General features: G+C 41.7%; 2 protein-coding genes across 3 annotated transcripts in view; both read right to left on the bottom strand.

The window, feature by feature from the left end:
- Positions 1–1843: 1843 nt before the first annotated feature.
- On the bottom strand, positions 1844–15475 carry LOC115783710 (protein NLRC3-like). Its single transcript, XM_030734660.1, has 12 exons — positions 15291–15475; positions 12035–12217; positions 11444–11536; positions 10316–10496; positions 9535–9682; positions 8943–9035; positions 7828–8177; positions 6979–7191; positions 6445–6620; positions 6016–6292; positions 4474–4689; positions 1844–3452 (listed from the first exon to the last, which is right to left on the bottom strand). Exons 1-12 carry the CDS (start codon positions 15314–15316, stop codon positions 3066–3068), a joined length of 2343 nt encoding a protein of 780 aa, XP_030590520.1. The 5' UTR covers positions 15317–15475; the 3' UTR covers positions 1844–3065.
- Positions 15476–19346: 3871 nt separating this feature from the next.
- Positions 19347–24523, bottom strand: part of flna (filamin A, alpha (actin binding protein 280)) — a 55633-nt gene continuing 50456 nt past the window's right edge. The window contains exons 41-48 of one of the 2 annotated variants that reach the window (XM_030734789.1): positions 24249–24515; positions 24017–24154; positions 23634–23749; positions 22226–22358; positions 21939–22115; positions 21635–21853; positions 21349–21546; positions 19347–20773 (exon numbers count right to left, since the gene is read on the bottom strand). In XM_030734789.1, the coding sequence (XP_030590649.1) occupies positions 20589–20773; positions 21349–21546; positions 21635–21853; positions 21939–22115; positions 22226–22358; positions 23634–23749; positions 24017–24154; positions 24249–24515 (1433 nt within the window). In that variant the 3' untranslated portion in view covers positions 19347–20588. The remainder of the gene's footprint in view (positions 20774–21348; positions 21547–21634; positions 21854–21938; positions 22116–22225; positions 22359–23633; positions 23750–24016; positions 24155–24248; positions 24516–24523) is intronic. The other variant, XM_030734788.1, reaches the window with a different exon arrangement.

Here is a 24523-nt window from a genome sequence, read left to right as displayed (position 1 = left end):
ACTTATGAACACTTAGAATGTCCTCCATCAACGCCATCTTTTGTTGACATGTTATTTTACTAAATGTATTATTTCATTTCCCATGAACACTGTCAGTTATCATTTTTATAATGCAGTTTAAGCAACGTTTTCCAAACTATATTTATCCGAGAGGTAACGCTCCTGTAGTTCGTGCACTTCCAGTATGAAGGAACTGGTTTTCGTGTTATTCGTTGCAGTACGACTCTCATGTGCAAACACGCTGTCATTGTGTTTTACATACCGACTATGGGTCCATGTTTGATGCCATACTCAGAAAGCAATCTGCCGAGCTCCTCGTTGCTTTTCTCACTCAGAGACATCTGCAGACAGACGGAGAGAAAGACTGAAAGAAGAGGAGGAGAAAGGGAGCAGACGGATAAATGACGCTGCGCCATCCTGCACTCCAGCAGGAAAACTTGACCAAAACCCCCAAAATACGTGTTGATATAAAAGGCTAAGTTTCACAGTCAAAGCAAAGGTCGATGGTTAAGACCATCTTTAGTGCTCTAAGGCTTTTATTGTTTTGTAATTTTACAACGTCTCGTTAAAATGTCGCTCACAGCAGAAACCACAGAATTGCTAAAACGGAGTTTGCACGTAAACTAACGGAAAACAAATAAAAGCAACATATGAACTTATGTGACGATAGAGTGGAACAGAGGTGTCACTCACCTTTGGAATAGACGACAGCTGCGGTCTGTGGAGGAGGAAGGCCGAGCGCAGCAGGGCACTGGGCGTAACTTCTCCAGCATTTGGCGACGTTAACTTGGCGCGGCTCCGGATCCTCCAGACCGAAGCTCTCCTTGTTCTGCTGGCAGCGCTTTAACTAGTAATGACTTCAGGAATTTTAACAATTAGAGAAATTATTCATAACCATCTCAAAGACTTATCTTCATGTTCAGCTACTTTTGATACTGCTGATATTTATTTAGATTCTTTCCCTCTGATTGACCTTTCTGAGTTAAAGTCAATAACTCGTCCAAACATCATGTCTGTTAGACCCCATTCCTACAAGACTGCTCAAAGAAGTCCTTCCATTAATTAATGCTTTGATCTTAAGTATGATCAATCTATCTCTATTAATGGGCTACATACCACAGGCTTTTAAGGTGTTCATCAGTGACCCAGCTGTCTTAGCTAATTATAGGCCAATCTCCAACCTTCCTTTTCTCTCAAAGATTCTTGAAAGAGTAGTTGTAAAACAGCTAACTGATCATCTGCAGAGGAACGGTTTATTTGAAGAGTTTCAGTCAGGTTTCAGAATTCATCACAGTACAGAAACAGCATTAGTGAAGGTTACCAATGATCTTCTTACAGCCTCTGACAGTGGACTCATCTCTGTGCTTGTCTTGTTGGACCTCAGTGCAGCTTTTGATACTGTTGACCATAACATTTTATTACAGAGATTAGAGCATACTATAGGTATTAAAGGTACTGCACTGCAGTGGTTTGTAAATGGGAAGTCTTCTTCACACACTACGGTTAATTAAGTTAGTATGAACTATTCAACGACCGTCTATGGGTTCACAGTGTTACATAATACCATCACAGATGAAGTGGTTCATTAGGAACAGCTGCTGGTTTCGAGTGTTCTTGTTTGTTTTCTGTGAACTTTTGTTTGCTATATTTAATGATCATCTTGCAGGCTGCAGTTTGTGTTGTTGTTGCGCTGCACTGCAGTTTGTGTCGTGGGCAGACGCAATAACACAAACACTATATCAGGTAGTACAATTCTGCAACATCATAAAGAATATCCAACAAAATATCCACACAGCTGAATTTCCCAGTAACAGGCAGCAATGAACACTATTCTTCACAGAGGTATTATTCATAGCAGCATTTTTTTTATTAGTTTTGGGGTGATGATAACATAATATTAACACTGCAAATAGACTTAGACAAAGAATAGTATGCTATTTTCTTTTTTATAAGCAGATAATAAACTTTAGAGAAATTTACAGTGAGACAGGGGGATGTATGCATGTCAAGAAATGCGTCCTGTTTGTCCCACTATCAGCACTCCGTGCTTGTGAGAAACCAAAGTGCTTGTATCTGTGTTAAGGTACTTGGGTCTACAGAGCTCTGACTCTGTCATCTTGGCTACAGTGCTGAAAACAAACCTGGGGTTCTTATTTTCCTTCAATCAGTGCTGAATAATAAGCTTTACGGGGGACTTTTTATAGAGCAAAAAAACTCTTTTTTCCAGGCTAAATGAAGATCTTTGTCATATTAAGGTTCTACTTTTAGTCCTGTATTTTCAGAGTTCTCTAAAAATCTCAGAAACACTGAGATAATTTTTCTGGCTGGCATTCACATAGAATGGGAGGCTGCCAGGCCCCTCTCAGGGCGTCCCCTGTGGAAACAGATGCCAGTTTGATTTCAAGAGATAGAAACCCTCTTTACTTTAGGCTTCAGTTTATAGTCAGGGCTGGATTAGGTGACCCTGTTTGGCTGCTATACGTTCCAGCTGCTGGGAGACCTCCAGTGATGCACTGGGCACTTCTTCACTGTCTTTTCACTCCTCATGTGTTTATAATCAGTTACTGCATGTCTTCTCTCTCCCATAGTTTCTGTTTTTGTTGCAGTGAACTGGTGTCCTATTAATAAAACTGCACTGAAATTAACTAAAGAAATGTAAACACAACCTTTCAATTTGAACTCATTAAAATTATTTTTGCAGATGTTTCTATTTCACTAATCTGCAAATTAACAATATCAGTCCCCCGTGCATTAAGTTAGAAGGAAATAAAGTCAGATGCTGGGAAATGGCCACTAAACGAAGTAAAATCCACTGTTTAAATAAATTTTATTAGTGCTGTGTGTGAAACTCGACAAACATGATGTAGTACTGCATAAAGTCCACTCCACTGGAACTCATAAAAACATTTGAGCTTGTCTGGTTTGATGTTACAATCCAAATAAGAAACAGTTTAATGTTCATTCCATTCTGATAAGACTTCTAAGAATTCTATGATGACTGAAATGTGATCTTCTCCTTTTCTCCATTACGTCGAGCTGTTTTCTTGACCTCATGTAGAGTTGAGTCACTCGTCCTTCTGTATCATCTCTCTAAGGCACTCCTTCAAGTTCTCCACCTTGTTAGGTGGAGCCTTCTCGATGGTCTGCTCCAGCAGCCGCTGTGCTTGATCTAGTCCTCCCACTTTAGGGGAGTTCTGGCGGAAGAGGTATCCGCAGAGCTGATTGTCATGGCAGTCTGGGGAAAGCAGGCCGCACAGAAAGCGCAGGAAGATGTCATATTGACTCCTCGGGGCGTTAAAGGTTCGCGCCAAAGCACACTGGATCAGGCCTGCGATTGATTTGGTTTGTTCTTTGGATGTAAAGATCTTGGGCATGTACAAAGTCCCAGAGTCCAGGATGTTCTTCTCCTCTGCGCGAAACATTGTGAAGACATACAAAGCAGCCATGAACTCCTGCAGGAGGGAAGACACAGAGTGATTTTTTAAGGATTCTTCTGGAGCGTCGTAAAACTAGATCTCTGCAAAACTGAATATTTTCATGGAGCAGCACAGGTTTGTGTTTCACAGCGTTTCTGAGAGTAGCTAAAGTGGCCCTACTACGCTTTTCCTTATTTTCTGTCATATATATCCCGCTCCAAAAGTGGATTCTCATATTAAACTTCACCAAAGTTTCAAACAATGAGGTTAGTGTATGCACAAGTAATCCCTGGAAGCCAGAAGCAATTCTTGGATCTGTATGATGTCAATGAAAGTGGATATCGTTAATATGCTCATCTCAGGCACACAGCTAAATGGACTGGTTCTAATACAGCACTTTTCTACTCTACATGAGCACTCAAAGCACCGGCTGTTAGCACATAATGCTCAAACCTGCAATCAGAAAGGGTCACTTAAAGGGAACGGGAAGGCATCGAAAAGAGTTTCTTTCATCCAGAGGATGAACTGAGGCACGGCACCGAGGTCCAGTCCAAGATAAATAAGGAGCTTATTGTAACCATCCAAAACTACTCCACCATAGCCCAAGAATAAAATATGCACACTTTCATTTCACACTGTTCTATTCCCTTTTTGAAAATCACCTTAAATTACTCAAACGAAATAAAATCATTGATGAAATATTATTTCAAATACACTGAAACAGAGCACCCAACAGATGGGTTCACAGGTTACACAGACCACTAAATTGGGAGGGTGTGTTTGGTATATTATGTAAGAAGAACGAGGCATGTTCTTGAGTTGTCCTAACTTCACTCTATTTACGGCAGTGACTCTGATGTTAAAGCATACAATTATTTTCAGCAGTTTAAGTTACTGATTTTTAAATAAATAAACAAAAGCACTTTGTTTTTTTGGGCATCTCCCTCTGAGCACACTGGCTCCTCCGGTTCATGTCAGAGTAACAGGGAACTCTGACGTGAACTTATGAGTCAGAAACTGAGTTTAAAACAAACAAACAAACAAACAAAAGTTTTACCTGGAAGGTGAAGTGAATAAAGGAGTACACCATCCTCCCGTCTGCAGCTGGAGTGGGAAGCTCGGTGCACATGCCACACAACACGGCCACCTCGGTCAAATTCAGACCGTGCTCCTTCACATCGTCCACATAGAACACACTGACATCCTTTTCCAGCATTTTCAGGGCCATCTTTCCCAGCTTTGTCACCAGGTTCTTGTCCTCAGTCGACCATTTCTGAGCAGAGAGAGGACAAGAAAACATAAAAAACCCACACTGACTCTAATGTTCTGTGGTGAATGCCTGTTCAGTGGTTTCAATAAAGATTTAAAATATCATTCACTCTATTTTAGAACATTTAAAAGGGAATAACAAATGTAAAATAGAAGTCAAGTAAAAAGAAACTACCAGCCAATGCATATGCAACCAGTTTGTCACTCCTGCTGGCGATTCTAACTTCCAGTTTTTCATACTGTCTTTGACTTCTTGCTGTGGACCTTTTTAAAGCTGGACTTCTGCTTTTTTGTCTATGTGTTTCAGCAGCACTACGTTTCATGATGATCAGAACAACAAAAACAACAGCAACAGACATTTCTGCAGAAACCAGAGGAGGAACAAGAACTGGGTCCAGACAGAAACTCTGCGGCTGCCGTAACATTGTGACCAACACTGAGTACCTCAATACAAATCCCAGTCTGACTGAGCATCCATGTGGTGCACAGAAACAAGCTCTGCGTGAAAATTATATTAATGTTGTAGCTTGGAACTTAAAAACAAAGGCTGTGTATAAAAGATGGATGTAGCCACTGTGACATCAGTCACTGGTTAATGAAGTTCTGTTTTCTGAAGCCTTGAGATGAGTTTTTTCTTGCTGTTGCCATCTTGGTATTTTAAGAAACACATGACACTGAACGCTCATACTGTAGCAACATGTGAGTCACAAGGTAGGCCCATCCTAAAGCATACCCTGCTCTATTTTACTCTAAGGAGAACCATAATTTACAAACTACCCTACAGAGTCAACGCCGATTACTAATTCTATCACAGCCGCGATGGGAAATAATGGGTCACTCCAGCCGCCATTTATTACACTACTTGTATACCCACTAATGTGTGGAAGGTTAGAAATGTAATGAGCTCGCTGTAGGGTCTCTTGTGCTGTCAGGGAAGCCTTCTGTCAGCTTAATGTTTACTAAATAAACGTTTGATGGGTGCATTTTCATCCAGTAGACTGAAGACCTGTCCAGGCTGTACCCCACCTCTCACCGGGGTAGGTTCCAGCCCCCCAAGAGATTAAAAAAACTGGATGGGTTAGTGTATTTTTTCCTGTGGGGCTCTTAACTATACACATTGCCTCTCAGTCATCAAAGCTTTGACAACCACTGGTCTAAATGTTTTTAAGAAGATATGACACGCTAATTCAGCCTTCAGGAATTTAATACATGCCAGGGACAGAAGGTGCTCTTTTTCTCCTAAAGCTCGTAAACTAGTGAGATGGGACAAAAACGTGCAGTAGGACCAGAAGCTCTGTTTAGAGACTTTTGGGAAACAGATGCACATTACCAAATCATTTTCCCTCCTTTCATAGTAAAACTGCAGCCTTCGATTCATCTGGACCATCAAAATGTTGACGTAGAACGGTGTCAGTCTAGGAGGATTGCTTCCGTAGTCCCGGTAACGGTAGCATCGTTCAAACACTGTGGCCACCATCCAGCAGACAAATGGGTTGCGAGCGGCCATGACGAGCATGGGAAGGCGCTTGAAATGTGATACGACTTTTGTGGCCATATCTGTGTTGCTCTGCCAGCGATTCGTCAGGTAGCGTTCTTTCATCTCATCACTGCAGAAAACGGGGGGAAAACGTCATGGATCAAACACACTGAAACTGATGAAGTACGTGAACATGTTTACAGCATGTCGTGGTGACAGAAACAATAAGAAGGTACAGATGCTAAAAGTAAAGACAGACAAAGAAACGATCAACACACATACTTAAAGCCCTGTATTTCTGTGACCACGTCTATGAACTTGGAAGGTATCTGTGAGACAGCCGCCCGTCTGCCCAGGATCCAGAGGCGGGCACCGCGGAGCACAGTGCCTCGGATGATGTTTACAATCAGGACATCAGGATGTGCTGGGGTGTGATTGTTATCTATTACTGGAGCATTCTGGAGAGAGACATGAAAAAGAAAGCACAGAGAAATGCATCAGACTCGAGTCAGCGACTGAGTTAGATTAGGAGCCACGTTTATCTCTGGAATACTCACTAGTTACGCTCCGTATGACAGGAAACGCAAACGGTGGATGGAAATTATTACTGCAGTCTGATCAGTCCAAATCAGAGAATACAATGAGCGTGCAGCTCGTTCTCTAGCCTATGTTGTTGATGCTCTGTTTCTGATCTGTATTATCTGATTATTTATGTCATTAGTTTGACAGAATACAGATGTTTCTTTTCCTTCTTTTTAGATATGAGATATTCAAATATATGAATGGGTCTCAGTGTGAGTGAGTGGATTGGTTTACCTCCCAGTCCAAAGCAGCTTGGTACCGATCAAACGAGTCCATTATGACGAGAAATTTACAGTTTTCCTCTTCCAGGAAAGTCTTTATTTCGCTGCAGTCAGAATTATAATATTCAATGATTTCCATGATTGACATCTCCTGAGACTCAGGGAGGTGTTTGTTTCGCAGAATCCACAAAGCTCGGAATGAAAGTTTGATGACAAACTGAAGATCCTGAGCAAAAAAAATGCACCAGTCAAAAACAAAACCTTTCAGCTATTCATGTAACATTTGTACAGTCCATGCAGCGCACATCTCACAACAAAGTTTTAATTAAAATTTATACAAAATCCAAAGGAAAATGTTGATACAGCTGTAATGTTCACACAATATTTTACGTGACCAACGTTCTTCAAAATATCAAAAAGTGTCCATAATTCATGCTGGGTTACATCCTAATAATCATTTTTCAAAAGAGGTTTTTACAAACACACACACCTGATAATTAGAGCTAAAGCAGCCACACCCATAACTCCAGTGTCCTCATGAATGAGTCATTAAAAAAAATGCACCCACCTTGCAGCTGTTATGAAAGTAGGAATCTAAAAACCAAAATGGTTTTGAGTAGTAGGCTATAAACACGACATTTTGACATCAGAGTCAAAGGGGACTGACTCAGTTATAGACCCAGCATCAAGTGGCCTTTAGAGGACCTGTTTCTGGCAGCTGGCCTCATTTTTTTAATCTCACAGGGCTGGAATGTAAACAGACCGGGTGAAGCGGGGCATCTGGGATTTTGTGTTTTTTTCTTTAGACCTCGTGCAGCTGCTGTCCTTTTCCCACTGAAAATATGCTTTTGTCAAATCTCACCTTATTGGCACGCTGTTCCGCCCAGTCCAGGCAAAATTTTCCCACACAGACAGACATGCCAATTCCTGCGAGCCCTGTGGTCAACACGGTCCTCACCGGAGTGCTGTCTGCCTTGGTTAGTCGAATCAAATTGTTCAATCTGACAAAGGTGTCAGGGCTGGGGACTGGGACCGGTGATGGAGGTGGCCGCAAATTATGGGTGGGGTAAATTCCTCCATAACCACAGGTGGAAATCTCAGGCTCCACAAAGACCTTGTCTAGAAAATTCTGCTTTCCAGCTTGAATGACTCCCTCGCGGATGACTTGATGTTTTCTGATTAAAGACAGCTGCAGGCGGAAACGCATCAACGCTGGAGGTGGAGAAAGAAAAGTCAGAAAATAACACGCAGACTGCGACTTCTCACCAGAAAAGATTCATGTCTTCAGGTGTGTGCTGCCTAAATGCAGAGAGCTAAAATTAGATCATTGCAGGATTCAGTTCAGTACACTGCAGCCCACAGGGGAAGTTACAGAGAAGCTGTTTTTCACTGCTGCTGCATCCATTAACTTCTGTCTTCCTGTCTGTACTTGGTGTTTTGTCCTGTTTGGAGCTCTTTGCAGCAGATGGATTTTTAAGGACCACTAGACACCCTGTAACCACAGAGGCTTGACCTTTGACCTTTGGAATATAAAATGTTATTTCATTTTATACTCTTTGACATATGTGTGAATGTTTGTCACATATAGTGAATGAGTTATTGAGTTATGTCCCTAACTGGTTTTGTGATGTCTTGGTGCGTTTGATCGCTAAAACAGTTTCATCTCTGGCTCAGGGTCAAAGTTCACCCTTTTTAACATTCACTTAGGCCTTTTTTAAGTTTGAAGAAATTTTCATTAGACTTCAAAAATCTATTGGCTGAGATATTGGATGTCATTTGCCTTGAGGCATAAAAAAAGATCTAAGTACACTAACTGCTGCACTTTGACCTTTCTTGAAACGCAACACATGAACACACACTGCTGGAAGCAGTTAAGGACAGAAATACAAAAGAGCCCCATATTTGACAAAACATCTAAGATCCACACAAACACACACCCTCAGTGAAAGCTCACACGTTAGAATAATGTCCACTCACCTCTCTTACACTTCTCTGATAGCTGCTCTGCCTCTGGCTTCTTGTTGATATTTTCTAGACTGGTTATTGTGTGTGTCAGAGCACGATCCTGGCCTGAAGAGCAGAGTTTATATACAAAATAAAAAAGGTAAGCAATCAGTGAAAATCTCTGGAGCTTGAAAAAGGCGACTGGACTTCTTTTTGTTTCTTGAAGACGTTTCACCTCTCATCCGAAAGGCTTGAAACGGATCCGCCATCGCGATATTTCGGCCTAATTTGGCCTTCTTCAGGCTCGGCTCAAGAGTTTTCTTTGCTTTTAATTTCCCTCTTTTCTTTCATCTCATCCGTGAAACGGATGAGATGAGAGATGAGAGGTGAAACGTCTTCAAGAAACAAAAAGAAGTCCAGTCGCCTTTTTCAAGCTCCAGAGACTACTATGACCTGGATGACTGAGAATCTACACAGACAATCAGTGAAAATGTGAGCATCTGTACACACGCCAAGTGTTGGTCCTTGTGTACTTTACTAACAAAACAATGACTTTTCCCACTGTGAAATAAACAAGCACTCATCTAGTATTCACACTGCGTGTGCCATAGCGGTCTTTTCTCACCAAGGACCTCCAAGAGCTTGTCTACAAAGTCAAGAATATCTCCGTCCAGCATCTGCTTCAGCTTCAGTTCTGGCTCCCACTGATAAAACCATGACTTAAACTTCATCATTTCTTCCCAGGAGAGCCGGCTCAGAGTATCCTGGATATTCTACAAACAGAGAGCACATTATGAAAACATGCTGCCTTGGGGAAATGTTAGAAGGGTCACGTATTAAGATTACAACAATACAAAGTTGCAACAGTACAGCACACTGAAGAGTTGAACTGTTTTCCACTGCAGGGCGGGCGACCCTGAACTGTTATGTATGTTCCCACTACAGGAACCCCTCTGCAGGACTTCAGTCAGGGCTGTTTTTAGGGGCGAAAGAAGTACCTACATTTGAGTGACAACGAAAACACCTGGGTGGGGTCTGGCTCTGACTCTGAGACTCTGCACAACCACAAAAGCACCGTTTTTAAAAACCCAGCAGAAACCTGATAAGGAACCGCAGAACAAGCCAAAAAGAATGAAAAATAAACGTCTCAGATGGACTGATTAGCTGTTCTTTATTCCTTATTCCACCGATTAAGTCCAGACAAACTTAATCAGCAGCTCTCTGTGATTTTGTGCAGCTCTAACTCAGACAAATCACAAAAAAAGAGACAAGATGTAAAATGGTTCCTGCATTTTTATAAACTTAGAGCACAGACGAGAGGTGTTTTTATCAAGTTCCACATGGAAACAAAAACACCTGCCATTTTACCAGCTGGGTCATTAAAAAAAAGACAGGCAGGCACCAACCCTAAATATATGAGGCAGATCCTGTTCTGGGTGCAGTCTGCCTGGCTGGCTATTCTCATCAGGCATCGGGTCATCTGGTTCAATGGGCTGAGGTGGTTCTGGAGAATTAGTTATTAAAATTTCATCCTCTTCCCCTTCCTCATCCGAATATTCATCGTCTGGAAGATCCAGATCACAAGACCTGAGAGACAACAGGAAGCACAGGGGTCGGGTCAGAGGCTGCTGCACACACTGATCGCAAACATATAAGACACCTCCGGCCTTATGCAATGCCCATTTTTGTAGACTTTAAACAAACTATAATACACATTTGTATAATGCTTTTCAACTGGATTTGTTTTTTTATGTGAAATACATTTAGCTCTATGAAAAGTAGTATTCTGAAGGAAAGTTAAAACCAGCCGGGATTCTTCATCCAACACTGGATATTTTTACAGCTTTCAACATTTTGTGTGAAATTTTCAATCAATGGAAAATTCCAGCGAATATTAAAAGATGACAGATTTTTGCAACTGCTACACTGACAATAATTATTCCTAAAAAAGAAAGAAGCAGATACTTTGTGACTGTTACAGTTGACCTATTCTGCTCAATACTTCCATTTCAACCTCCATATTTTTGTTCTTGGTCTCGGCTGGAGTTGCTTTATATGCTTTACATTATAAAATAATCCTTCTTTGGAGCATTCTTTAATTATCTGATAAATATTTCCTGCTGTGAGGTTTTGGTGAGTTTTATTAGTTTGTTACTTAGCACTAATTAGCTGGTAAGTGTACCTGTGCGACACTGTATATAAAATGCAGTTTGATAACAAAGCACTCAAACCCTTTCGTCTAAACACGGTCACATCTGGCTTAAAAAAATCAACCTGGCAGCCAAACGCTAACAGAAGCTTCAGAAACCACTGTGTGATTTCATGGCAGCTGTGTCATATTTTAAATATAGTATACGGCTTAGTGCAGTTGGAAGGCTGAGCATCAGGAAACCATGTTTAATATATACATTCACCATTGGAACTATGTGAAAGAGAATAAAAGAAGAAGTCCACTAAAACTGTTAATGCTTGGCTTCACTTGACATTTTAAATGCGCGCGCGCGCGTGTGTGTGTGTGTGTGTGTGTGTTCCACCTGGTATCAATGATAACAGCTCCGGGGGGTTTGGTCTGCTGCGTGGTCATGGTGTAGAGGGTCTCTGGAGAGGCCGAGCGAATCATCTGTATCCTGGCCAACAATAACAAGAGTAATGAAAGCTGTAGCACTTTAACATCTTATCAGTCACTTCCTATTATCAATACTTTGCATTCCCGAACAGAAAAACATTAAAAATAAGAATCAGAATGTTGACATTTACGAGGTGAGCTGCTGTAAAGTGACTGCCATTGGTCAGTAGGTTGCAGTGCCCTGTGCATAAATAAACACCCCAACAGGAAACCAAGTGTACTGGATCAATACAGGCGTGTTTAGCTGTATTACTGAGCATCATGCTGACTGTCCAAAATTTCCTGTAGCTAAATCAGTAGAGAGGCTTTCATTTAATGTGGCCGATTAACTGAAACTATAATGTTGGCAGTCAAGCTTGATTGTGAAAAACTCACAGCACACTTAAGCTAAAACTTGTGTACACTTCCTAACAAACAGCAGCTCGGACAGTGAAACAGAAGTCTGCAGTGACATGAAACTTCCAAACACTCAGACCCACTGATGTCAAAGACCACGTACCCTGTCTTCTCTGGAGCTCTTGGTTCAGGTAGTTGTGGGGCCACGCTCACAGCTTTCTTCTCCTCCTCTTTGTCCGTGTCCTCCATGTCATCACTCTCACTCTTCATCGAACCATAGCTGGATGGTGGCCTTTGCCACCTGTGCTTCTCCTCATCCTCCATCTCATCCCCTTTCTGCAAAATACTGCGTGAAGGACAAGAAGGCATTAGTATGAATCTGAGTGTGATACTTTTTAAAAAATTAATCATATAAGTAACTGATGACCAATTTTACTCATTCTGGTTAAAAGAATATACAGATTAGTGACAAATTAAAGGAAAAACTAAAAGAATGTCTTCAGTGCTTTTTGGCTTTGATTTTCCAAGTTTCTGGAATGGCACTGGAGGGATAAACACCATTCGTATATGAGACACTCACTCGTATATTGTTTTGATTGACTGATTGTAGTAGAGCGCTCTGTCTAAGATGTTGCTCTAAAATCTCCCACAGGTGTTCAGCTGGGTTGAGATCGGGTGATTGAAGGTCAAATTTTATGATTCACTTCATTTTCATCCTCACTAAATCATTTAATGAGCTCTCAAAGCCTACTGATGGTGGCATTGTCATCCTGGAGGAGATGACTCCCATCAGGATAGAAATGTGATTGGCTGTATTTAGATGGGTGTAAATGACTTTTTGACCTGTAATCTATGAAACATCTGTCAAACATATCTCATGAATGATATTAAGTCATTTTGAGTGAGAAACAAGTTAGAAACGAGTTACTCGATGAATCGTTGCAGCTCCTATGGTGTTAAGAAGATTGCCATGAATTATACATTGGGGAAACCAAACCGCCTCTGGCTGAGTGGATGGCACAACACAGATGAGCTACCAGCCAGGATTTTGCAGTCTATTTACACCTACAGGCCTGTGGCCACTCTTTGAGCAATGAGGATGTGCACATCTAAGACAGGAAGGAACGCTGGCTTGAATGGAGAATGGAGGCCATTTATGTGAAAAGGGAACAGCCATCTCTGAACTAAAGAGGAGGCCTTAGAGTACATCTTTCACAGTGCTGTGATTGCAGACATTCCCCAGCTCTCTGTGAATGGCACTCAAGGCCACTGATCAATTTGCATATTAACAATTATGAAACTGAACTCACAGCTCATTGTTAATCAGTGGTGCTAATTGCTGTGATTTTGCAGCTGTACTGTTTATAAGGATGGGGAAACCTGCAGTCAGCTGAGACAGAAGAAATCACCAAAACATTTCTCTCACTGAAACGTCCAGATGACCAGAATCAGCTTTTCACTGTTTCTCATTCCACCTGTTTGTAGGTTATATCTTCGCTCATCTCTGTGGCTGACTGATGGACCAACAACAACACAAGCAAGAGTAACACTTATTTTTGCTTCCTTCTGACAACACAGGGCATCATCTATGTTGAGCAGCATGCAGTTGGAATTTTGGAGGACTGTACGGGAGTACTTCACATTATTTGAAAACCCCTCTCCATAGGCAAATACATATGCAAACAGACACAACAGCTGAATCATAATTTCCCCTTCAGGAACAGAGAAGCGTGGTGATCAGAGAATCTGACTGCACTTTCATTAGACTCCTGCAGAAAGTGATGCCAGATGTCTGCTGTATTGAAACTACAACATCCAGAAGATGATCCACAAAGGTGTATCTTACTTCACCGCAGTGTTCTTACCCTGCTGTTTTATGCAGGTTATATAAACCAGAACAACCGGTGAAATTTATTACTTGACTACCTAGGCTGGAATGATCAAGAAAACAAACATATAGGTTCAATCCTCACCCCAAATATTTAGAGCCTAACCCTACATTATTCTGGCATTTGGGGCAACAGAGCAGAACTTAACTGAGCTGTCTTTTCTCACCAGTGCGCACAGACTGAACGACTTTTGTGTTACTTATAGTACAGAACACAAACTTTTAATGATGCCACAATTATGTGCCTGCTGAAAACAACAACAAAAAAAACATGCGCACATTTACACACGTGGCGCAGAAACAGTGTTTTTATTTTCGCACAGACAGCTTAGGATGACAGTAAATAATGGTTTGTGTTTTTCTACTCATCATACAGGTCAGCTGTTACACACAGTTTTCAGGTTTAAGTGGTGGAACAGTTTCTAATAGCACAGTAGTGCAGAGTCCAGTCTGTTTGCTCCATCATGTATCAGCTGACCCAAAGTAAAAATTAATTCATGATGATCCTAAAGGCTGCAACACAGAAATGGCCATTACTAATAAATTACTGAATTATACAGAAACTTTAACACACTTTAACATTGATGATAATCTTGATTTAGAGCGCTTATATAAATCTACTTCTTTTGACATAATACAAGGAGTCAACAAGAAGCAGATTTTATTTCGAGCAGGGTGATGTTCAGCCTATTGCTGAAAATTCAAAATATATGACATTAGGCTATGACATTAAAAGGAAAACACACCGTTTATTAACATTTGCATGATGTGCATCACTTTATCAGTTTTGTGGCTCGTTTACATGAATGGTCGGATGGTGTATTATATCCTCTTCTTTTTAAAAGGACGGTCGACAGCAACCTGTGCTACAGAAGGTAATAAAGGGCGCAATAAACATTTTTTCTTTTTTTTTTATTTGGAGAATTCAAACAGCTCTACGGCTACCACGCAGATACTTCCGGGTTCCTCGGTTAGGAACGTTCCTAAGCATAACTGCCTATCCCAGGATACCCAATATACGGGGACACGTGGCGGTTGGCCCACCTCTGTCCCTAAAGAGGCAATAAACAGCTGATACATGAAACAGCCAATCACGGTCACAGCGGCGTACTTTTTAACCTTTTTCCGGCTTACTGTATGAACGCAACTTATTTCTTTTGCTTTAACTCCTGTCCTCATGGTACAGTCAGCTGGGGTGTTGAACCTTGCAGGATTTTAATTACTTAATTGTAGCATTAATGCAGCTACATTTGGATTTTCTGCACTTAGGTCTTTCTTTTAATTTGTCACCCCTCTGCATAGATGATCGATAAGGTCAGGTTGGAAGAAGTCTGCCGAAATGACTGTGTGCATCCATGGCAGTAATAAATGAATGTCAATACTTTGTTATAACTGTATAAGCAGTCTGCAGTCGACTGGGAAAGTAAACTTAGAGGTCACGTAATCGCAGGTGTCTATCGAAAACACTTTGCTTGTCTCATAAAGTCACACAGAGACACCGTAGAGATATTTACAAAATGACAACACCCACCCTTCCACCTCAGTGTCCGAGTCCATGTTTCCGGCTGGAACAGACGGCCACGGCACAGACTCGAGCTTAGTCAGTTAAATGTTACTTTACAATTAATTTAAGACTACAACGACAAACAGCCCGTCACCGGGTGGCCGCTTTCATTGCGCTAATCGCAGCTCCAACTTTCGATTTCGAGTCGTTTCCTTCCGTCAGCAAAGTACGAGTAAGACTTCCGGACCACCTTTACAAAATAAAACTGTCGCAAACGCGCTCGATACGAGCTACGACAGGAATATGCTTACTAGTAAGCTGAAGAAACAATGCGTACGTGTGTATGAAAATAGACACAATGAGCAGTCTAAATTTCCTCCATCGGGCTTGTGCTTTTCTCCCCTCCTGTTGTCATTTTAGCTCTAGACACTTTATTAATGCACAAATCAGATATTTAATTGTGTTCTTTAAGCACACTAATGGTTCCATTATCACCCATTTTGATTGTTTTATTTCTTTCACTGCCACGAATCAGCAGGTTACTTGGTAAGGTAGTCTTCAGGAATAGTTCTCCAGGTATCTTGAGCCGAATATTTAATCAGAAAAAAAATCACTGTAGAAAACTGCTGTAGGAAACACTGGACATGATTTTCAGGTTGCACCCTGTGTTCTATTATAGATTTATTATGTGAAAAGTGTTGCACAAGACTTAGCTATAATTTTATGTTGGATAATTGTTTTACAAAATGGAAAACAAGTATTTGACATTTTTACTTAAGTAAAAGTTGTACTTAGGTGGCTTAATAGTGCACTAGTTGTATCTATCAACTTGACTCCAATTTGTTCATATGAATGAGGAGTTTTCTTCACACACCAAGATCAATTAGTGTGTGAAGGATCAATTCTATTTACATTATACATGCTTCCCTTAGGCAGTATTATTAGAAAGCATTGCTTACATTTTTATTGTTATGCAGATGATACCCAGTTTTATCTATCCATGAAGTCAGATGACGCACATCAATTAGTTAAACTGCAGGAATGTCTTAAAGGCAAAGACATGGATGACCTCTAATTTCCTGCTTCTAAATTCAGGTCAAACTGAGGTTATTGTTCTCGGCCCCACAAATCTTAGAAACATGGTGTCAAACCAGATACTTACTCTGGATGGCATTACTTTGGCCTCCAGTAACACTGTGAGAAATCTAGGAGTCATTTTTGACCAGGATATGTCCTTCAATGCACATATTAAACAAATATGTAGGACCGCTTTTTTGCATTTTCACAATAACTGTCAAATTAGAAACATCCTTTCTCAGAGTGATGCTGAAAAGTTAATTCATGCATTTATTACTTCTAGGGTGGACTATTGTAATTCATTATTATCAGGCTGTCCTAAAAACTCCCTGAAAACCCTTCAGCTGATCCAAAATGCTGCAGCTAGAGTACTGACAGGGACTAGAAAGAGAGAGCAGATTTCTCCCATATTGGCTTCTCTTCATTGGCTCCCTGTTAAATCTAATATTAAATTTTAAATCCTTCTTTTTATATACAAGGTCTTGAATAATTAAACTCCATCTTATCTCAAAGACCTCATAGTCCCATATCACTCCAACAGAGCACTTCTCTCTCAGACTGCTGGCTTACTTGTGGTTCCTAGGATACTTAAGAGTAGAATGGGAGGCAGAGCCTTCAGCTTTCAGGCCCCTCTTCTGTGGAACCAGCTCCCAGCTTGGATTCAGGAGACAGACACCCTCTCTATTTTTAAGATTAGGATTAAAACTTTCCTTTTTGATCAAGCTTATAGTTAGGGCTGGATCAGGTGACCCTGAACCCTCCCTTAGTTATGCTGCTATAGGCCTAGTCTGCTGGGGGTTCCCATGATGCACTGTTTCTTCTCATTCACCTCTTTTCTCTCTGTTTATACCCCACTCTGTATTTAATCATTAGTTATTATTAATTTCTGTCTCTCTTCCACAGCATGTCTTTTGTCCTGTCTCTCTCCCCTCAGCCCCAACCGGTCACGGCAGATGACTGCCCGTCTCTGAGCCTGGTTCTGCTGGAGATTTCTTCCTGTTGAAAGGGAGCTTTGATTCTGACTGGTCTATCTGTGTTGTCATCCAGTGGTGTTGGGCAGTACTCTAGTCCAATGACACTGGACTAGACTCTGGACATGCCTCTGCTTGAAGGACATTCTGAAGCTGCTCTTTGGGTATTGCTGTCCAGGATCTGGGGAGGTCAATCCATGATTGATATTGTTCCATTCTATGTCTTTCTATTTAGGTATTGTTTTACTGCATTAGCAATGTGTTTGGGATCATTGTCATGCTGAAAAATGAAGCCGCTGCCAATCAAATGCTTTCCAGATGATATTGCATGATGGATCAAAATTTGATAACTTCTGTATTCATAATTCCATCGATTTTTCAACACCACTGGCTTGAAACTCAAACCCAAACAATGACAGAGCCCAAATCATGTTTTACAGATGGCTGTAGACACTCACTAGCTCTCTCCTAAAGTGCCTAAAGATCCAATTTAAATTTGGTTCTTTGCTAAGTTGTTTGCCTGCTACCTTCAGAATGCCTGAAAGATTACTGCTCAAGCAAAAATTCAAGAAAATCTGACTCCTTGGAAGCAAAATATTAAAAAAAAGAAGAAAAGAGGTGTTGTCTGAGACTTTTGCACAATGCTGTACTGTTTGACCATTACTCAGGCTCCATAGTTAAAGATCCAGAGTGCTTCTAATTTTAACCATCTGCTTGCAAAGCAACCGTGTGTAGTTCATTTTTTGCGACTGATCGTGACGCCTTCAGATTATAAACTCAAATTATTCATCTTTTATTCTGAAATGTTGGGCGACTACAGGAAATGACGAATAGCCGCTGGTGAACTCAACGTTTTAAAAAAGGTGTGACCCACAATCATGCAGTCAGTATTACACTCTGAGGATGCTGTTGTTGCTAAGGGTTTTTTTTTTAAACCTTAATTACTGTCATATAGCGACTAAAGGGTTAATTTAAGACAGATTCTTCCTCTTATCTAATCCATAAACTATTTTATGTTGCTGCTATGGCAGGTAAATGCTTTGAACTAACCTGGAGTATTTCTGACGGGTAATTCAGTCAGTATTCATTTGTTTAGTAGGTTTTAGAAGCTGAACCTGGTTCTAAGAGCAGGCTTTGCACATGCTATTTTTAAAAATTAAAGACGAATTAAAAACAAATAAGATAAAAAAAAAATTCCGTCTCCATCCTAAGGGGTAAAAACAAAAGAAACTACAGCACTGTGCAAAGTTCTTAAGTCACCACTCATCTTATGTTTTACTTTAATGGCACCAGAATTGTCTTTTTTTTTTTTAAGCGGTCTTGAGCAATCATTCTCCAGGTTTTCTTAAGTTTTTGCTACATGGAAATGAAAAATATCAACCTATAGATGGCTGAATTCAGACACCCCAAAAATCAGAGTGAAAAACTGATGCAACACTATTTTCAATAACACCCAAGCAGCTGGAACTGATTAACACCCCCCTCTGCTACTTAAACAGATCAATGTCCCAGAACTTTAATTGGCTTGATGCCAGGGGCGTGGTGGCCTTCGGGAGGTTTCCCGAACGGCCGGTTGTTTCCAGGCCGAACCGGCCTTTTACCCAATTAAGCACAGCAGCGCTCGCGCGGCCGCAGGTGCAGACGGTGATGGTCGGTCGCGCACGTTTCGGCTTTAAGAGCCGTTTCCCGTAAATGACAGGAGCTGGCTCTTTTTTCATCAGGAGGGGCTACAAACACAACAGCCCAGCAGTCTGACGTCATTTCCAGGTCCAAATGCTCCTAAATAAACAGCAATGGCGGCTGGGGTGGACAACTCCTCGGTAATACTGCCACCTTGTGGTGAACATTTTAATTTCATTCTGCAGAGGATTTTCTCTTCTTAAATACCTTTATGCTGGAGTGGCTCCAGATTCTAAAGAGACTTGCTGTTACTGACAGTTCAAAGTTTCCTATAAACAAAAGTCAGTTAATTTTGGTTGGTTCGTTTTTCAGCATTTTCACTTCAACATGTACAGAAATGAGACAGCCATTAGAATGACAGAAAAATACTTAGATAACTTTATTGTGTATCAAAATACTGTCTTACAATCATTTTTAAAGCCTGTTTATTTTGGACAAGATTCATTTTTGTTCTGAAATACAGATTAGGCACAGAGCAGAGCTGGAAGGACAAAGGGAGGGAGGAATGGAAGGGCAGGTGTCTGCTGAAGGGGGAATAGGTGAGAAACACTGAGCAGAAAAACTAACATCCGTCCTCCCCGTTTTTTGTCATATTTTAAGGACATGATGATCCATGGCATCATCATCATCAGCCCTTCTGTCCAGCACAACTTTGGAAACTTCCCTTTTTGAACCTTTGTAATATATGAGGCAGTGAGCCACTGCAAACACACATTTCATGCTGGTGAATCGGACTCTGTATCTGACGGAGTTCTTACAACCTAATGGACATGGATAGCCAGTGTTGGTGCCACACTTAAAAATTAAAAGAAAAAGAAAAAGAAAAAAAAAAAAAAAAAAAAAAAAAAAAAAAAAAGAGTGGCAATTCCCAGCAGTGGTGTCAAGATGATAAGTAAGCTACTGTGAAATGTGTCTTCCCCTCACACATGCATATCATCACTACTACTAAGAACAGCAGCGCCTAAATCTGGATCACACTAGCAGCAGGTAAAACAGCTGGATTAGCAACAGAGCATCATGAACACCACGTGCTGGAGAGCGCTGAGCATTGACACTGCAAAGATTACTCCTGTGTAATTAACAGACACGCTGACTTCTACATGAACAATGTGTGTGTGTTCTTATAGAAGCTCATATCAGAGTGAATCCATTATTTACTGTATGTATGTAAGAGTAGCTCCTCCAGTGTAAACAGTAACCTTCCATCCAAAGCAGGGGGCCAGAACCTACTGGCGCTACACTACACTATCATAAATCCACTGAAAATGTCAAACAGCCTAAGGCACAACTGACTGCTAGCTTACAGTAACAATAAAGAGGTGCATCTTTCTTGTCCCTAAGTTTACTGAATGTGTTTAGCAGAAGGATGAAACAGAAATGGAACAAATGACTGTAGATAAAGGAATATTCAATGCATTCAACTTTGGAGTGAATTTTAAAATATCCAAACATGAATCTGGCTGAGGGTAAACACTGATGAAATAACTTGTAATGTGGGAGGGACTTGGAGCTGTAAACAATGATCGCTTAGATTAGAGATAGTCGTTTTAAACAGTGGTACAAGTTTCTGATTCGCAGATTTTTAGATTTTTTTTTATTAAACAGTGATGTGGTAGGGGCTTCCGGGGATGTGCTCATCACCCCACTTCACCACCAGGATGTACTCTCCCTTCTCCTTGAGCTGGTAGCTCACGTTGTACATGCGGTTGCCCAGATGTTTCACTAGGATCTCCTCACAGGGGACCTTGGGACCGTCCACACCAACCAAGAGCATGTTACGACCTGCGCAAGAAGACAGAGGATGAGCGAATGCATGAGGATATCATACTTAGCCCCCAGAGCCTCACTGCATTTTCACCCCCAATGGCAGAAAGTGTTCTGACTTTTACTGCATATCCTGTAAAAGCAGGCATGCTGCTGGAAAAAGTGCTGACTGTAGTTTGGCACAGTATCACTAAAACAAGCACAGCCTTCCCTCAGAAAACTCTCGGCAGCAGAATATAAAAACTCACCAAACTATCATGACTGAGTTTTAGGGGGATAATGGGCCTCCTTCAGATATCAGGTAGCAGGAACAGATTTTAAGTGCTTGTGTGTGTTTAAGCGTGAACACTGTCAAGTGAAGGCCAACTTTAAAGATCACATGACAGGTGATTTTGAAGTCATTATTTTGCGTTTTCCACACAACAGGTTTTTGTATGGTCACACTTAAATTACTTTTCCAGAAGATATAACATTTTATGGGTTTTCTGTGGAGTTCCAAATGTAATTTCATACACTTTGACCTGTGTTTTGTCTCATACATCCATACAAAACAATAAGAATCAGGGACTTGTTAATATCCTAGCTTCACACACCTGCTTTGCTGCAGTCGACACTGAAGTTGTTCTTCTGACCAATGAAACCCTTTGTCAGGCCCGGGCCTTTAGCTACCACCTTACTGGCATCTGACTGAATGGGAGCACCCTGCTGAGAACAGCTGATGGCACGGGTCACAGGGTCTACCATGACAGAAGAGGTCTCATGCATACTGTGGCTGGACACAAGCTTGGAACCTAGAAGATGAAGAGGAGTGTGAGTTAAAGGTGAAGCTATATCAGTATTTTAAATGAAAAAAAAAAAAAAAAAAAGATTTCTCCTCACCAGTGATCTTGGCCTTGAAGGGGCTTCCAACGATGTGGTAAGGACCACCATATTTGATGGAGATGAGATAGTTGCCTGGTGCCATTGGGGTGTATGTGATCCTGTAACCCTCGGGGCACTCCACGCAGTCCATCTTCACCTTGGAAGGCCCGTCGATGGTGACCGCTAAAGCTCCAGGGCCTGCGTTGCTTGTGTTCACCACAAATTCACATGAAGTTCCTAGAGGTAAACGAGAGCAGGCAGGATTTAGGTGACAAACAGGGAAAATGAATTTAATTCATTTCCACTTGGGATGAAGTGCTACCTGTGGTGCCTCCTTCCAGTCCTGGTCCATATGCAGACACCATCCCAGGGTCTCCAGCCTGGCCTGTCTCTCCCACTCGGATCTTAAATGGGCTACCAGGGATGTGACTACCATTGAACTTCACATCAATCAGATACAGACCGTTTTCTCTGGGGATGAATCTGACTGCATATTTATCTAGAAAAACAGAAGGGAGGTGTGTCACTAAAGCACATCTAAACCTCCAACGTGTCACATTAGCTCAGTGAGTGGTCTGAATGTGTGAGGATTAGTTTATCTGGGGTTACCTTGGTCAATCTCAGTGACGCAGCACTCCTCCAGTGCTCCTGATGGGCTGTGGACCTTTGCGTCAATCACACCTTTTGCCCCATTCAGGCTGACTGCAAATGACGCTGGTTGGTTCACCTTCAGACCCGATTCCTGCTCAACAACACACTCAAACAATCAAACACTGTATTGGCGAAGAACCATCCAGGCTCCACTCTGCTTCCCCAAACAATCTGGTAAACTGTCACCACATCACAATCGCTATTCTATCATTTAGCTTACCTGGCAGTCGCTAACAAGGCTAAAGAGGAGGGCTGTGCACAGAAAACTCACAAAGCAGGTGTGTGTGTGTGTGTGTGTGTGTGTGTGTGTGTGACATATCTGTGTGATTAAAAGCCAGTGTGACAGTTCTGCTGTTGGTGCTTTTATCTTTGCTGGTGTCAATGTGTGTCTGCATGCAGGTGAAGATGCATTTTAATGTACTGAAAGCCAGAAAATGTCTAGTAGAAAGGTCTCACCTTCAGTTTGTTTTTCCACCTATTGAAAATTTGCTAATGCTCAATATATTTTCAGTGAGAAACCAGTACTGCTGAAGCCATGCTACTGGCATAAGTGCAGGATGTGTTTGGTTTAGCTGAATTAAGCAAGGTCTTCACTAAGAAAAGAAAAAAAAAAACAAAAAAAAAACAAAGGCTACCATCCAGACAGTGTCTGTGATTCGAGAACCTCTGTATGTCATGCATGTATCCAAGTCACCCATGCCAAGTGTGCTAATACAACACTGAACATGGCTGTATGTGTGAGTGTGAATAAAAGGACAAACAGCCCATGTTAAACCTCTTTAACCCTTTAGCGCCCCACAAGACTTTCAGAGGTTGGAGGCTGTTGGGAGCCTTTAGAATGAGGCACGAGAAACACACACAGTCCTTTAGTATCCCAGAAGCCCTTGTACTGCCCCGCAGTGCAGCAGCAGCTGGCGATCCTATGTCTGTACCTCTGCTACTTGTGACCTCTCACCTTTGCATTAAAACAAATTTGTGTCTGTGCCATGTTGCCATTTTTTGTTGTCTATTCTGCCGTGTAGAGAGCGCAAAGAAATACCAGAGCCCAATTTCTTCTAACATGTGTACACATACTTGGTCAATAAAGCTGATTCTGATTTTTTTTTCATGCTATACAAACTACTACAATTAACTTTTAAAGCTGTCAGATGCATCTGCATTTAATATCTCAAAAAAACAAAAAACAACAATGAACACAATCAATAAGCTTATATTTAAAAACAAAAAACAAACAAACAAATAAAAGCAGGTCTCCTTATATGTGACAGAGCCCAAAAAGTTAAACTACAATCTGCTGCTGCAATGCGGGCAGTGTACGTGGCCTGGTGTGTGTGCATACGGATGTGTGCGTGTCTCAGAGCCTCACCTGAAGACTGGCAACAGTGAGGCGACGGGCATCGTCTGATGGTGAAGCCACGGGCACGATGAAGGGGCTGTCAGGGATGTGCTCGTCATTGAAGCGGATCGACACCTCATAGTCACCTACACAGGGAACCATTAGAAAGTCACTGAAATTGTCACTCAAGCACAAAACAGTCACAGGACTTCACATGACACACACACACACACACACACACACACACACACACACACACACACACACACACACGAACAAACAAAATCATTGTCATACGATGAGTAAAGTTACATGGATTGGAAGGAACCAGAAACTTTATAGACCAGAAATGTAGTGGATGTAAAAAGATTTAAAATGCAGCACATGCTCAGTTCTCCTGTCTCTCCTCTCACCAGGCTCCTGCACGATGTAGGACACTCCACTGGAGCCATCCTTGCGGTCCTCAAAGGCGATTTCAGCCTTGCTTGGCCCCTCCACAGCAATACTGAGACCTCCAGCTCCAGCCTCCCTCGTCCAGATACTGAACTCAGCTACACACAACACAGACGCCAGAGCAGAGTGAGGTGCGGTTTAAAATGACTCACTGGCACTCTCTCTCACACAGAACCCAGACACCACACCAACCTGGTACTCCAGCCTCTGCTCTCTCCAGGCCTGGCCCTCCAGCTCGCACTTTATGAGCCCCGCCCTCACCCAGGGGACCGACGGTAAATTGGAATGGGCTCCCAGGCACATGCATGCCATTGTATTTCACACACACGGTATGCACTCCTGTCTCAGTGGGCACAAAACGAATGCAGTAGGTGTTGTTCTCTCCCTCCATGATGTCAGCCTTGTGAATCTGGCCAGAGGGGCTGGTCACCTGAGCAGTCATGTCTGCTATGCTGATCTCTGAGGAT

The sequence above is a fragment of the Archocentrus centrarchus genome, chromosome 7, assembly GCF_007364275.1.
Source record: "Archocentrus centrarchus isolate MPI-CPG fArcCen1 chromosome 7, fArcCen1, whole genome shotgun sequence".
NCBI classification, from domain to species: Eukaryota; Metazoa; Chordata; class Actinopteri; order Cichliformes; family Cichlidae; genus Archocentrus; species Archocentrus centrarchus.
Note: the sequence above shows the minus strand (reverse complement) of the source record. Positions and strands in the feature narration are given on the sequence as shown.

Bases quoted from the DNA above. Each gene is read 5' to 3' on its own strand.
- LOC115783710 (XM_030734660.1), bottom strand. From the start codon at position 15,316: ATGGACTCGGACACTGAGGTGGAAGG. The intron at 12,218-15,290 runs GTGGGTGTTGTC...TCCTTCACGCAG, and splicing joins TCGGACACTGAGGTGGAAGG to TATTTTGCAGAAAGGGGATG. The intron at 8,178-8,942 runs GTGAGTGGACAT...CTCCACCTCCAG, and splicing joins ATCAGAGAAGTGTAAGAGAG to CGTTGATGCGTTTCCGCCTG.